Source organism: Musa acuminata, chromosome BXJ1-2 (genome assembly GCF_036884655.1).
Source record: "Musa acuminata AAA Group cultivar baxijiao chromosome BXJ1-2, Cavendish_Baxijiao_AAA, whole genome shotgun sequence".
NCBI lineage: Eukaryota > Viridiplantae > Streptophyta > Magnoliopsida > Zingiberales > Musaceae > Musa > Musa acuminata.
In genome coordinates this window covers 28,328,598-28,343,511 of record NC_088328.1, presented here as the reverse complement: position 1 = coordinate 28,343,511, position 14,914 = coordinate 28,328,598, and the positions used below count along the sequence as shown (strand labels likewise).

General features: G+C 44.5%; 4 protein-coding genes and 1 long non-coding RNA gene across 5 annotated transcripts; 4 read left to right on the top strand and 1 right to left on the bottom strand.

Annotated features, from left to right (window-relative positions):
* The first annotated feature begins 1,499 nt into the window (after positions 1-1,499).
* On the top strand, positions 1,500-2,948 carry LOC135612035 (UDP-glycosyltransferase 73E1-like). The gene has a single exon (XM_065107759.1). The coding sequence runs from the start codon at positions 1,500-1,502 to the stop codon at positions 2,946-2,948; it is 1,449 nt and encodes a 482-aa protein (XP_064963831.1).
* A 1,955-nt stretch (positions 2,949-4,903) lies between these two features.
* Positions 4,904-6,352, top strand: LOC135612027 (UDP-glycosyltransferase 73C6-like). Its single transcript, XM_065107751.1, has one exon. The coding sequence runs from the start codon at positions 4,904-4,906 to the stop codon at positions 6,350-6,352; it is 1,449 nt and encodes a 482-aa protein (XP_064963823.1).
* Positions 6,353-6,767: 415 nt separating this feature from the next.
* LOC135607501 (uncharacterized) lies at positions 6,768-11,800 on the top strand. The gene is made up of 6 exons (XM_065099401.1): positions 6,768-7,007; positions 7,900-8,058; positions 8,138-8,190; positions 8,283-8,363; positions 8,467-8,581; positions 10,640-11,800. The coding sequence occupies exons 1-4, from the start codon at positions 6,874-6,876 to the stop codon at positions 8,318-8,320; spliced, it is 384 nt and encodes a 127-aa protein (XP_064955473.1). The 5' UTR covers positions 6,768-6,873; the 3' UTR covers positions 8,321-8,363; positions 8,467-8,581; positions 10,640-11,800.
* A 111-nt stretch (positions 11,801-11,911) lies between these two features.
* LOC135607490 (UDP-glycosyltransferase 73C6-like) lies at positions 11,912-13,625 on the top strand. The gene has a single exon (XM_065099363.1). It carries the CDS (start codon positions 12,024-12,026, stop codon positions 13,497-13,499), a length of 1,476 nt encoding a protein of 491 aa, XP_064955435.1. The 5' UTR covers positions 11,912-12,023; the 3' UTR covers positions 13,500-13,625.
* Positions 13,626-14,162: 537 nt separating this feature from the next.
* On the bottom strand, positions 14,163-14,909 carry LOC135607503 (uncharacterized). Its single transcript, XR_010485201.1, has 2 exons — positions 14,502-14,909; positions 14,163-14,424 (listed from the first exon to the last, which is right to left on the bottom strand). It is a non-coding gene; the product is annotated as an uncharacterized LOC135607503 (long non-coding RNA).
* Positions 14,910-14,914: the final 5 nt, after the last annotated feature.

Sequence of the window (14,914 nt, the reverse complement as noted above, 5' to 3'; positions counted from 1 at the left end):
GGCGGTTGCACCTCCTGACAGAGCTCGAAGACCGAGCTCAGGCGGTTGCGCCTCCTGACCGAGGCGGTTACACCGCCTGGCAGAGCTCGAAGACTGAGCTCAGGCGGTGCCACCTCCTGTCAGGGGAGGTTGCACCACCCAATCTCGCTCGGAGACTGAGCCCAGGCGGTGCCACCTCCTGGCTGGGACGGTTGCACCGCCCAGTCTCATTTGGAGACTTAGCCCAGGCGGTGCTACCTCCTGGCCCAATTTGGATTTTTCAGGGGTCCAATTGCCCCAAGATTAAGTTAATGGGATCACCTCCCATTTCCAACTTAATTATTGTGCTAACTACGATTTTTCCTAAGACATTTAGTGCAACTTGCTCCGGTGCGTCAATCGCTTCTTCCGGCGAGCTTCCGGCGAACTTCCGTCGATCATCCGATGAACCCTCGGTGATGCTCCTGCGGACTTCCGACAAACTCCTGGACTTGCGACGATCCACTTGGCAAGTTCCGACGAGCTTCTTTGGCAAGCTCATGGACTTCTCGGATTTGTTCCCACAGAACCTCCGACGACTGTCCGAACTTCCGTCGAACTCTCGAACTCCCAACGTGATCATTGTCTTGACTCCGGCGTAACTCTTGCTGCATGTCTTTCTTCTATCATAGTTAATTCTGCACACTTAAAACAAAACTTCGATCGAGACAATTAATCCTAAGCAATTAACCAAGTTGTCCAGCATGTCATTGGTCCCTCGACGCTTCGTCCGATTCTTCGGCGCATCGTCCTCTCCTGCAGCCTATTGCTCAATCGGCCAGTTGACTCCACAACTCCGATATCCTTGACACAATACCCGCTCTTTTTGGCCCGATGCCCGAGTCCACGGCCCGAAGGCTTTTGTCGATACGTCGACCGATCCACCGGCCCGACGTCCAATCTTCTGACATGTTCCTTCGGCACAACATGATTTTCCTACTTTAATTGTCTCATCCTGATCGAAACATCCTGCGTCACTTAAAATGCAGATTAAATCATAAACATATATCAAGTAGTTTTATCATCAAAATACGAGATTCAACGGATAACTCATCTCGGAAAGGAACCGTTCCATCGTTGCTTTCGAGATTATAGATTGACGCAATCAGACTGGTAACATTTCAACCTTGTTGTGTCCAATACATGAAGCAAGCGGGACATTGTATTCGTCATTGCTGCTCGCAGAATTTCCAGATGCATTGCATCCATGTCGCAGAATCTCGTCGGGACAAGATTAGCAATGCTTGTAAGCGTATCATAAATACCTTGCAACTTTGGTTTTATTTAGGGCAGATTCCAAGTCAATCTCACCTCTTCTTCCGTGCATAAATCATGGTCTTCATGAGGAGGAGGATTATTCGCGCTGTCTCCCACCGTCGATCGACTCCAGAATCGACTGTGCGAGTTCCAAGCTTGGAGTAGCGGCTGCCACAAGCTGAACCTCCTCCTCTTCCCTGCTCGAAATGACCGACCTAACGGCCATGAGCTACGGCAACCGGAAACCCCACTTCGTCTTGGTTCCTCTCTTCGCCCAAGGCCACATGATCCCCATGATCGACCTGGCTCGTCTTCTCGCGCTCCACGGGGTGGCCGTCAGCGTCTTGACCACCCCCCAAAACACCGCCCGGTTCAAGGCCGTAATTGATCGTGCAAACGCGGCCGGCCTGCTGATTCGATTTATCGAGCTTCGGTTCCCCTGTGCCGAAGCTGGGTTGCCGGAGGGCTGCGAGTGCTACGACCTCGTCCCGTCGTTGGAGCTCTACAAAAACTTCTACGAGGGGTTGAGCTTGCTGCGAGAACCATTGTTGCTCTACCTCCGTCAGCAGTGCCCGAAGCCGAGCTGCATCATCTCCGACGCAAGCACCCCGTGGACAAGGGAGATCGCTCGCGAGCTGCGCGTGCCTCGGTATGTGTACCACGCGCCCTCCTGCTTCTTCCTCTTGTGCACTCGTAACGTGGGAAAACATAAGCCCGGAGCCGATGCATTCGAACGCCTCCTCGTGCCCGACTTGCCTCACGAGGTGGAGGTGGTGAGAGGCCAAGCTTTGGGTTTGTTCGACTATCCAGGAATTGAGAAGCTTCGCGACGAGGTGGCGGAGGCTGAATCCACGGCCGATGGGTTGGTGATGAACAGCTTTCGCGAACTGGAGGTCGCCTTCATCGATAGCTACCAGAAGGACCTCGAGAAGAAGGTTTGGGCTATAGGACCAGTCTGCCTCTCCAACAAGGAGACCGGCGACAAGTTCACGAGGGGGAACAAGATGAACGTGGACGAGAACTACATTAGGAACTGGCTCGACGCCAAGGAGACGGCGTCCGTCATCTACGTTAGCTTCGGAAGCATCGCGAGCCACAGCGCTTCTCATCTGATCGAGATAGGCCTCGGCCTGGAGGCGTCGAAGAGGCCATTCGTCTGGGTGATCAGGGAGAAAGAGATGAGGCCGGAGGTGGCCAGATTTCTGTCCGAGGGGTTCGAAGAGAGAACGAAGGGCCTGATACTGAGGGGGTGGGCGCCGCAGGTGCTGATCCTGTCACACCCCTCCGTGGGAGGATTCATGACGCACTGCGGGTGGAACTCGACGCTGGAGGCGGTGTCGGTGGGAGTGCCGATGTTAACATGGGCGCACTTCTTCGACCAGTTTCTCAACGAGAAGCTGGTGGTAGAAATTTTACGGATCGGGGTGGCGCTCAAGGCCAACACGTCCATCGTTTATATGGCCGATGATGCGGAAGGTCTGATCACCCGGGAGGATGTAGAGAAGGCGGTCACGGAGCTGCTGGAAGGAGCGGAAGCAGAAGAGAGGAGGAAGCGCGCCAAGGAGCTGGCGGCGAAGGCCAAGGAGTCAATGGAAGGAGGTTCGTCGTGCGAAGACTTGAGGTTCATGATCCGACATGCTCTGGAGCTTGCAGACGAGGCTTCCAATGCATAGGAGCTCCAGTTAACTTCCTGAAACCAGAAATTATGTGATACTTTCTTTATCCGAGTAATAATTTTCTACATTTTATTTGTAATAAATTAATAAAAAAATTGCCTGATATTTTCATTGACATTTATCCTTGGAATCGAATATAAGATCTATCATTTATGTAAAAATGCACCAACCAATCAAATATATTTGATTTAATATTACACGACTCTCTATCACACATCTATCTAAGCTTCAGTTTAGTATTATTAGAACTCTACCACTTAATGTAACTAAACTATCTAAAACTCGATCTTATCAACACTATTACCAGATAAAGTCTTTGTTTTTGGCCCGCATGAGGTTTACAATTTATTGAAATATTTCTCACATATACTATTCTTCATTTTCAACATTGGATGACTAGCTCAACGAGTAATTATTCGTTTCAAACCCTATCTTATTGTGTAAATTCTGCTCTTCTATCTTTTCTCTTTCTGTTATGATCATTATGGTACGGCATACGAAGATTGAACCCTTTTTCGACACTATCATAAAACATTTCGCTATAGAAGAAAATAGAAGAAAAAAATTATAGAAGAAGCTATATTCCTTGATATGTTCTCTCTATTTATGGAGAAAGAATTTTTTTCAGAACAAATATGTGGAAATATTTGATGTCATATTTACATATATAATTAATCAAATATGTGAAAATATTTTACAACATATTTACACATGATTAATCTAACTGTATAAATTCATCTTAATAAAACAGCCCACACATTGTTTCAATTTCACCTATTTGAAAAATAATTCACGAGTATAAAATTCTCACACTTGAAGATAAACGATTACAGAAACATCCCCCGGACGTCTGAAGATTGTGCTCCTGCTGTAATACTTTCAATGTAAGTAAAAGAAGATATTAGGAATTAAATTGCAAATGTGTATCCAAAAAAAGAGTTTTTCTTCTCACCGTCTCCCACCGCCTCTCTCTTGAGAAGAAGGAATAAAGGAGACAGAGAGAGAGAGAAAAGGATTGGGAGATAGCTTCTTTCTTTTCTTTCCTCCCCCGAGATCTTTCTCTTTCCTCTCTCTTTTCTTCTTTTCTCTCCTTCTCTTTCTTCTGACTCCCTTCTCCTTCTTCCTTTTTCATTTCTATTTGCCAATCTCACAGCCGAACCCTCTCTCTATCTTCTCTTCCTTTCCTCTCTCTCTCTCTCCTTTCTCCCGTCAGTTTTTCTCTTTCTTCATTCTCTTTTTTCCTCTTCTCCCTCTCAATCTCTTTCCCCCTCCCTCCCTCTGTTTTCCGCGTCATAGAAGCAGAGACGTGGGGGCGGTGGGAATAAAACCGTAGTTTTTTTTATACCTTTTGTAATTTATTCTCTGTAATATGCATATTTACAAATAATTCCTCAGAAAAATCAGAGATATTATACGTGTATCTGTTGAGGCACTAAAATATGGATGCATGCACACTGTGGCACTGAAGATGTTAATATTAATGAAATCATCGTTGGTCAATATCTGCCGACGAAATCATTTACAGTTTCTTGCGCACAAAATATGTATCATTAGATCTGCACATGAAACTTAAGCATAACTCATCTTACCATTATTTGAACCGTTCCATCGTAGCTTTCGAGATTACAGATTGACGCAATCACACTCGAAACCGTCCAACCTTGTGGTGTCCAATGTATGAAGCAGCACATCGTATCCATAAATGCATTGTATCCATGTCGCGATTACATACCACAAATGCCTTGCAATTTTGGCTTTACTTTGGGCAGATTCCAATTCAATCTCACCTCTTCGTCTTCCGTGTATAAATCATGGTCTTCATGCGGAGGAGCATTATTCGCCCACCGTTGATCGACTCCAGAATACACTGTGCGAGTTCCAAGCTTGGCGCGGCGACTGCCACAAGCTGAGGCTCCTCCTCTTCCCTGCTCGAAATGACCAACCCAACGGCCATGAGCTACGGCAACCGGAAAGCTCACTTCGTCTTGGTTCCGTTCTTTGCCCAAGGCCACATGATCCCCATTATCGACCTGGCTCGTCTTCTCATGCTCCAAGGGGTGGCCGTCAGCGTCGTGACCACACCGGGCAACATCGCCCGGCGCAAGGCCACAGTCGATCGTGCAAACGCAGCCGGCCTGCCGATTCGATTTATCGAGCTCCGGTTCCCCTGTGCCGAAGTTGGGTTGTCGGAGGGCTGCGAGTGCTTCGACCTCGTCCCGTCACCGGAGCTCTTCAAAAACTTCCACCAAGGGTTGAGCATGCTGCGAGAACCATTGTTGCTCTGCCTCCGTCAGCAGTGCCCGAAGCCTAGCTGCATCATCTCCGACGCATTCACCCCGTGGACAAGGGAGATCGCTCGCGAGCTGCGCGTGCCTCGGTTTGTGTACCACTCGCCCTCCTGTTTCTTCCTCTTGTGCACTCGTAACGTGAGAAAGCATAAGTCCGGAGCCGATGCATTCAAACGCTTCCTCGTGCCCGACTTGCCTCACGAGGTGGAGGTGGTGAGAGCCCAATCTTTGGGTTTCTTCGACCACCCAGGATATGAGAAGCTTCGCGACGAGGTGGCGGAGGCTGAATCCACGGCCGATGGGTTGGTGATGAACAGCTTTCGCGAACTGGAGGCCGCCTTCATCGATAGCTACCAGAAGGCGCTCGAGAAGAAGGTTTGGGCTATAGGACCAGTCTGCCTCTCCAACAAGGAGACCGGCGACAAGGTCACCAGAGGGAACAAGATGAACGTGGACGAGAACTACATTAGGAACTGGCTCGACGCCAAGGAGACGGCGTCCGTCATCTACGTTAGCTTCGGAAGCATCGCGAGCCACAGCGCTTCCCATCTGATCGAGATAGGACTCGGCCTGGAGGCGTCGAAGAGGCCATTCGTCTGGGTGATCAGGGAGAAAGAGATGAGGCCGGAGGTGGCCAGATTTCTGTCCGAGGGGTTCGAAGAGAGAACGAAGGGCCTGATACTGAGGGGGTGGGCGCCGCAGGTACTGATCCTGTCACACCCCTCCGTGGGAGGATTCATGACGCACTGCGGGTGGAACTCGACGCTGGAGGCGGTGTCGGTGGGAGTGCCGATGATAACATGGCCGCACTTCTTCGATCAGTTCCTCAACGAGAGGCTAGTGGTCGAAGTTCTACGGATCGGGGTGGCGCTCAAGGCCAACACGTCCATCGCTTATATGACCGATGATGCGGAACGTCTGATCACCCGGGAGGATGTGGAGAAGGCGGTCACGGAGCTGCTGGAAGGAGCGGAAGCAGAAGAGAGGAGGAAGAGGGCCAAGGAGCTGGCGGAGAAGGCCAAGGAGTCAATGGAAGGGGGTTCGTCGTGCGAAGACCTGAGGCTCATAATCCGACATGCTCTGGAGCTTGCAGACGAGGCTTCCGACGCATAGGAGCCCTCGTTAACTACAGTAAACCAGAAATTATGTGATGCTTTATCCGAGTTGTAATGTTCTCACTTGTCTACTACATTTTACTTGTAATAACTTATCTCAGTTTCAGTTTAGTGTTATTAAAAACTCTATTAGACTATCTAAAACTCAATCTTATTAACACTATAAGATAACTAAGAGATTAAAAAGTCCAAAGGACTTTCTTAGTGATTAGCCAACGCTGCAAGGTGATAACTAAGAGATAAGAAAAAAGTAATTAGCCCTTTTACATTGATATATACATACATTAGTGATTAATACGAGAATAAACGTCTTAAGAGGGCTGTATATATACCCGCGCATTGCTCTCATTAGTTGGGTTGGTTTTTTGGTTTAGTTCCTGTCTTGCCGCCCCTCATCGAGGAAAGTACATGAGGGCACGAGTGGAAGCGACTTCTTGAAGGTGGAGCGGTTCCTCGAAAGACCGCGCCGACCCTTTTCCTTCTCCCTACCAACGACATCGTAGCCCATTCTCCGCCTCAATGGATTCAAGGGGAGAGGAGGCCGGCGTGAATCCGGCTGTCGGGAGACGCCCGGACGTCCACGAACTCTTCTGCCATTACAACTTCCTCGGCTCCTGTGCACTCTCCTGGGCTTCCTCCTCCCCTTACCCCAGGTGACGGACAATGCTCTTCTCTCTCTCTCTCTCTCCCCGGGCGCGCCTAGAGGATAAACAAGAGAAGATCGTCTAAGATAATATGAACATTCTTAAAGGAGATTTACAATTAGTTGGTCGATTACTGATGTGAAGGAGAGGTAGGGGGAGATCTAAAGACTTCATTAGAAATAATAAAGAGAGATTAGAGTCCTTTTAGTTTAACCAGAGACATTTTATTGTACAAAGCTTGATGGCAAGAAAAGATCTATATACCCGACCCCAAATAATTGGGATATCACAGCTAAGTTTGCTTGTAAATATTTTTATTTCCTCATATGTAATAATTCTGGTGCATCGTTTTCAGGAAGATGGTTGAGTTTCATCGTGTGCTATGGGTACATATATAGCTTTGTCATGAACGTTCTATCCTCTAATAATTATTTTTAGACTAGATGGTATCCTGCTTGATCTCTTATTAGTTTTCTTGCCAGTGAAAAGAGATAAGTGGACACATGCCAAAGCTTTATTAGAAACAATAAAAAGAGATCTGACTGCTTGTAGCTTCACTGATGATATTGCCATAAACAATGCTCAACGATCGTACAAGATTTATGGCACAAACCATAAATAGAAGGGACATTATGGGTTATCGCTGTTGTTGTTATATGGTGTCCTGCTCGAGTTGGCCTTAAAAAGTTTGCTTAACTGTATATAATAAAATGCTCATGTAATGATCAGTGTGCCTTCAATTAAAGTTGTAACATCTTTAGACTTTGAAAGGAAGTCACAGACCATATGCAGGCGAATTCCAGTTTATAGATTTTGTAGTACATGAATTACTTGAAATATTTATTTCTGGTTCATAAATTACAAGATCAATGACCCAAGCATCTGTTCTTTCTTAATGCAGCTATGCTGCCGACTGTCAATATTATGATGGTGGTGGTTGTGAGATACACCTGTCTGAGCCGTTGTTGAAGACCCACACTGCTTCTGATCTTAAAAACGTTTTACTAGATGAGATGATTCATTCTTTCCTCTGGATTGAGCATACCAACAAGGATCACAGGTAATATATTTAATCGTTTATGATGCAAATGCTGCTTTTATCATATCATAAGCCTGAATTGCAGACTTCGATTGAGCAGTGACCGTGGTCCAAGTTTCCAGGATGTGATGAATTCAATAAACTCCAACTCAGGTATAGATCCTCAGGTTTGTGATCAGTATGGTTTAGTAATATAATATTATCTAGTGGTCTTGGACATCAGTTAATTTCTTTACCTACTACAGAGACTGACACGGCGATACAACATCATGATCGATCATGAGTTTCAGAAGGACCATAATGATGACAGAGTTCGCCAGTGGATTGTAAAACTAATTCTCTTCACTTTTCATTGAAACAAACAAACTTGAAATTTTATTTATATATGATTTACTGAAATTGGATGGCTGCTATCATTTCCTCCTGCAGTGTGAACTGTGTGGTCAGGTAATCTTGTCAACCACAAATAGAGGACGTTCAAAGGATGCATTGAAAATGTGGGGCCTGATGGATTTTGTGACAACCCATTATGTCACTGGCATAGGTACTGCCATAGTTATGGGTTTCTATACTACGTTTTTTAAAACATTGATGATGTATATTTTTTGACTTAGCTAGCTGCTATTCCAATGATGACAATTGGCAGATTAGATGCTGAAGCAGTAATTTAAAGATTGATGTTTAACCTTCTACAGGATCTATAGGTCAAATGTTATTAATTTATAGACTGATTTTTCACTCCCATATTTTTTGTTTCTGTTTTCAGATTGGATTTTTGGTTTTAATGTTTTCAATGTGACCTGGAAAAGATTTCTATAAACATATGTGCCAGTGTTAAATCCTCACAGTTTTTAGCGATGTTTTCTTCGAACACCTGTAGTCAAGTATGATACTGATTGTTTGAAGCATACATGCAGGAAATTGACTTAAAAAGAGAGATATTAATGATATTTTTAGGCATATAGTAGGGAAACTATCATTTATTTTAGTAAAGAAAAATTATAAAGGTATTGAATATCTTAATACAATTTAATAGAAGTCAGTTTGAGTTTAGAATTAATGAGATAGAACAAATGGAATATTTTGGCACAATCTGAATAAAATCCTGTAGTCGATTTCAGTAATATGGTCAACACTGTTGTATGCGCTTATTATCCAAATTTTCACCATTTGGATGAAGGGTAGGTAGGAGGGTTGCATTACGCAGCCAACAGCCAACATAAACTTTGTTAGATCTTAGGACCTGATAAAACTTTATTGGAAATGACAAGAAGAAACTTGTACACTTTTAACTTGGCATTGCTATAAAATATTTTATTAAATTCCAAGCCTGGGTCAATTCTGATAAGCTTGCTTTATACTTTAGAGTATTTTCCAGGGTACACAGCTAAACTAGGAATCTTCAAAGAAACCATATAACTAGTTGTGTGTAGACTTGCACTGTCCTGACCCAATACTGTTCAATTTACATATCTCACTTGTTCGTTGTGTATCAATGATATTTTCTCTTCATTTTCCAATTTTGGACATTGCTGGAACATACCTGATGTGTACCCCATGCAGATTCAATATGTATCATTGCCTATTAAATGTCAATTATGGTCATAGCTGCATTTTCGCAATACCCAAGATTTTGGCATTGGTGAAAGCATCAAAGACTGAGTGGATATTAAATAAATGCAATCAATCCCTAGGCCATTTCTTACTAGCTGAATATGAGATATTTCATAGGATTGGAAGTCTCAAATGCAAAGGGATAATTAGACAAGGGTTAGACATTAGGATCTCTATCTAATGTAGATAATGGAAGCTTTTTGGTAGAAATATGGTACCTTTTTAGCTTTTGTTTATATGTTGGTGTCGAATTAGCTAACCCATGAATCTATGGGATACTTCCAAATCTGTGAAGTTCTGACAAAATGAAACCTCTGACCTCTTGTGCATCTGTTTTCTTGTGCTATTTGTTGACTTGATGATATTGAAGTAATTGGTTTGGTTTATGTGTGTGTGTGTGTGTGTGTATATATATATATATATATATATATATATATATATATATATATATATATATATATATATATATACATACATATATATTAGAATAATCTAAATTATGAATTTTAGAAATAATCTACATTTTTGGCAAATTATATATATATATATATATATATAATATTTTATAAAATTTCTAGAAACATATCTTTTGGTGAAAAGAGAGGGAAATTCAGAAGTAATCAGCGACATGTGCCTTTCCTTAAAGCCACAATTATGACATGGCTAGAATTACTTATGATGTCTTAATGATTGTAGTTTTAGGCAAAAAGTTGAATATAAAAGCAGGATCAGGAATTTGTGATTGGCTACCTCATGTTTGCAGTTAACTGTCAGGGGTTCTGTTACCAGCTTAATAGATCTTAAAATTTTGTAGTCAACGGATTGATACCTTATAGAAACACAAAGTGACAATAATACCTTTTGCTAGGTTGCTCTTATATAGATGCTGATACTTCTTATTACATCAGCAACTTTATTTTCTTGACAGTTAGTTACTTCAGGTTTCTGCCTTGTATGGCTCATGAGGTGCTTGCTCTGGATTTTGCAGCCATAACAAGCAGTGCACTGTGGCAGCAGGAGGTCGGAAATGAACAAAAAAGCATGCTTCCGAGAAGCATGTTTCTACTCACTCAAAAAGAATAAAGGTGGCAAGATGTGACAACAAATGCACAGTTGTAATTGAATGGTTGAGCTTATTCGAAGAAGATGAGGAAGCTGAAGATGACTCAAAACTTCTGGTAAATAAAAGGTCAGAGAGGAGGAAATAGCCAAAACTTCTGACTGGTATTATTATGGATCGACATGCACAAACTGAGGCTTTCTATCATGCCACCACCTCTCAGATGGGTTGTAGCAGAGATGATAGAGATAAACATGCTATAGATGAGCAAGAGAGACATCTGGTTTCGATCAATGATCATCAAACAGGGAACCTTGTAATACATACTAAAGACTCGCATACCATCAAAGCTGCATCTAGAGATGATCGGTTGCCTTCCCAACCGGCTGATGATGATAACATGAACCCAGAACGTACTGCAACTGGGTGTATGGATGTTAAGATGTGTCAGACTTGTGTGAATGTGTTCTTCCTTCAAAACGGCAGGTTATTGTGGATACCTCGGATAATGGAAAGGCTCTTCTTTCTTAATTCACTCTCCTGGTACATGCTTTACCACAAAGAGGATGAAGGGTCATTTTTTGATTGGCCAATCTAATTATCAAGGCAGCCAATCTTGGGCAAACCTTTTCCCTAGGTTTTTGTCATATACATGTATTTCCTTCATATTCTGGGAGTTCCTGATGGCGCAAATTGGAATTTGTGGTATGTCCTTCGTCCCTCCCTTCTCATATCTCAACTTTTATTCTCAGGATGATTAACTAGTTAGATCAGTGTCAATTGTGTGAGATTATCTCCTTCCATCTGTAGGTCTTAGAACTATAGGTAATTTGCTTGTCATAATGTGCTTTGACCATTTGAACAACGCATCCCTTGCAGCATTCTTACGCCAAAACCACACAAATGTTTTCCTTGTTCAATGTGCTTTGACTCGTTCCATTATTGTACCAAGTTCTGCTGCAAAATTCTCCTATATCTTCAGTGTCTCCAAATTGAGATTTGTAGCAATTGCGGAGTTTGTTTCGAGCCCTGTGGTGTCCAGTGTGTGGACACATCGCATCGGACATCGTTTTCGTCATTGATGAGCGCAGAATTTTCGGAAGCATTGTGTTGATGTTGTTGACTTCCTCAGGAAAAGACAAACAATGCTTGTAAGCATATCATAAATACCTTGCAATTTGGTTTTATTTTGGTCAAATTCCACTGCAATCTCACCTCTTCTTATACACTGTGCGAGTTCCAATCTCAGCGCAGCGACTGCCACAAGCGTTGTCTTTACTTCTCGCTGCTCGGAATACCCAACCAAGCGGCGATGAGCTACGGCACCCGGAAACCCCACTTCGTCTTGGTTCCTCTCTTTGCCCAAGGCCACATGATCCCCATGATCGACCTGGCTCGTCTTCTCGCGCTCCGCGGGATGGTCGTCAGCGTCGTGACCACCCCCCGCAACACCGCCCGGTTCAAGGCCATGATCGATCGTGCAAACGCGGCCGGCCTGCTGATTCGATTTGCGGAGCTTCGGTTCCCCTGTGCCGAAGTTGGGTTGTCGGAGGGCTGCGAGAACGTCGACCTCCTCCCGTCAGAGGAGCTCGCCAGAAACTTCTTTGCGGGGTTGAACATGCTGCGAGAGCCTTTGTTGGTCTACCTCCGTCAGCAGTGCTCGAAGCCAAGCTGCATCATCTCCGACGCATGTTGTCCGTGGACGAGTGAGGTCGCTCGCGAGCTGCGCGTGCCTCGCTTGGTATTCCACGGGCCCTCCTGCTTCTTCCTCTTGTGCACTCATAACGTGAGCAAGCACAAGTCCGGTGGCCATTTAGCCGATGCATTCGAGCCCTTCCTCGTGCCCGGCTTTCCTCACAAGCTGGAGGTGGTGAGAGCCCAATCTTTGAAGTTCTTCGACTATCCAGGATGGGAGAAGCTTCGCGACGAGGCGGCGGAGGCTGAAGCCAGCGCCGATGGGTTGGTGATAAACAGCTTCCGCGAACTGGAGGCCGCCTACATCGATAGCTACCAGAAGGCGCTCGAGAAGAAGGTTTGGGCAGTAGGACCGGTCTGCCTCTCCAACAACGAGACCGGTGACGAGGTTGCGAGAGGGAACAATACGAACGTCGACGAGAACCAGATTAGGAATTGGCTGGACGCCAAGGAGACGGGGTCCGTCATCTACGTTAGCTTCGGAAGCATCGCGAGCCACAGCTCTTCTCATCTGATCGAGATTGGACTCGGCCTGGAGGCGTCGAAGAGGCCATTCATCTGGGTGATCAAGGAGAAAGAGATGTCGCCGGAGGTGGCGAGCTGGCTATCGGAGGGGTTCGAAGAGAGAACGAGCTGGAGGGGCCTGATTCTGAAGGGGTGGGCGCCGCAGATGCTGATCCTGTCACACCCCTCCGTGGGAGGATTCATGACGCACTGCGGTTGGAACTCGACGCTGGAGGCGGTGTCGGTCGGAGTGCCGATGATAACATGGCCGCACTTCGCCGACCAGTTCCTCAACGAGAAGCTGGTAGTGGAAGTTCTGCGGATCGGCGTGGCGCTCAAGATCAACATGTCCATTCCTCGTATTACCGGTGATTCCGAAGGTCTGATCACTCGGGAGGAAGTGGAGAAGGCGGTCTCGGAGCTGCTGGATGGAGGAGAAGAGAGGAGGAAGAGGGCCAAGGAGCTGGGGGAGAAGGCGAAGAAGGCAATGGAAGGAGGCCAGTCGTGCGAAGATTTGACGCTCATGATCCGACATGCTCTGGAGCTGGCAGAGGAGGGGAGGCTTCCGGTGCACAGGAGCTCTAGTTAGTTATCTTATCGAAACTCAAGTGAGGGATGCCGTTCGAGTGCAGACATTGGACTCCAAGGACTTGAGATTTTTATAAACTTTTTTTATTTAAAAAATTAAAATAAATGGGTGCTTATTACTCTTTGAGATTTGAACTTGATTACACACAACTTAGATACACCTCATTACTCTATTTGGATACTCTACACAGATATGTACAATCTTACCGACAACACCTACCCCCCTAATCAAGGGATCTAAAACTCAAATCTTATCAACACCACCGGTTAAGGGATACTTTGTTCTCGACCTCTTTCCTATACATCCCTTGATGCACCAACAAATCTTTATGTTGTGAGCATTTTGGCAGTAGAGAGCCATAATATCGTCATATTTTGAATCTCAGGAGAACATAACATGCAACTCTCCTTGCCAATAACCCTTCTTTGACACCACCATAAAACGTTTCACCATCTCAAACCTACCCGTTAGCTCCATCAAATCATGAAAATATAAAATCTTGAGCATTTGATAATCTAATGCGGTGGATACTCAAATTTGATGCTTAGCTAATAAAAAATGAGGAAATGTTCTACAATACATTTACACATGATTGATCTAACTATATAAATTCATCAAATCTTGAGAAAACATATTTCACCTATTTGAAAAATACTCCACAAGTATAAAATTCTCACACTAGAATATCAAACAATTATACATACAAACATCCCCCAGACATTAGAAGATAAATTATTTGCCTCCACATCAAAATGGAGAGAGGAGAAATCTGAGTTGGTGTGACAATGGAAAAAAGATTGTAATTTGAATAGGGTAAAGTAATCAATCATACATGTACCTCCCAAAAAAACATGCGCTCCTACAAACATGCTCACTAATCCATCAAACGCACAACAAAAGATTGTGCATAAGCATCACACAGCACCTGCACACAGCATGTTAGTGGTTCAGACAAACCTATAAAAGCAAATCACTCACATGAATGTACTGACAAATACGAACCGGCACACGTGTCCACAGAGAATAACCATGATAGGCCACAAGGATCATAATCTCGACTAGTTACAAAGTTGTGAGTGGAAGGACATGAGATCCATTCCCAAGTGTTATCTAAGGATCAGTCCTCACAACCTTGCTCTTACGTAGTTGTACATGTACAAACAGCTCCTTCCCTCTTCAAGTATCAGGCAAATTATATCCATGTTTCACCTGTAAAAAAGGCTATGCGAAACATAGACCATTATCCAAACTAGTTGCACAGGGCATATTACCAGTCAAGGGGAATATTTAGCAATGTCCCCTTTTTGCATGGTTGTTTCAAACCAAGGCCATTCCCATGGGTAAAGCCATCTCATGGAGAATGAACCACAAAAATGACTTATTACTCCAAACATATATATATATATATATATATA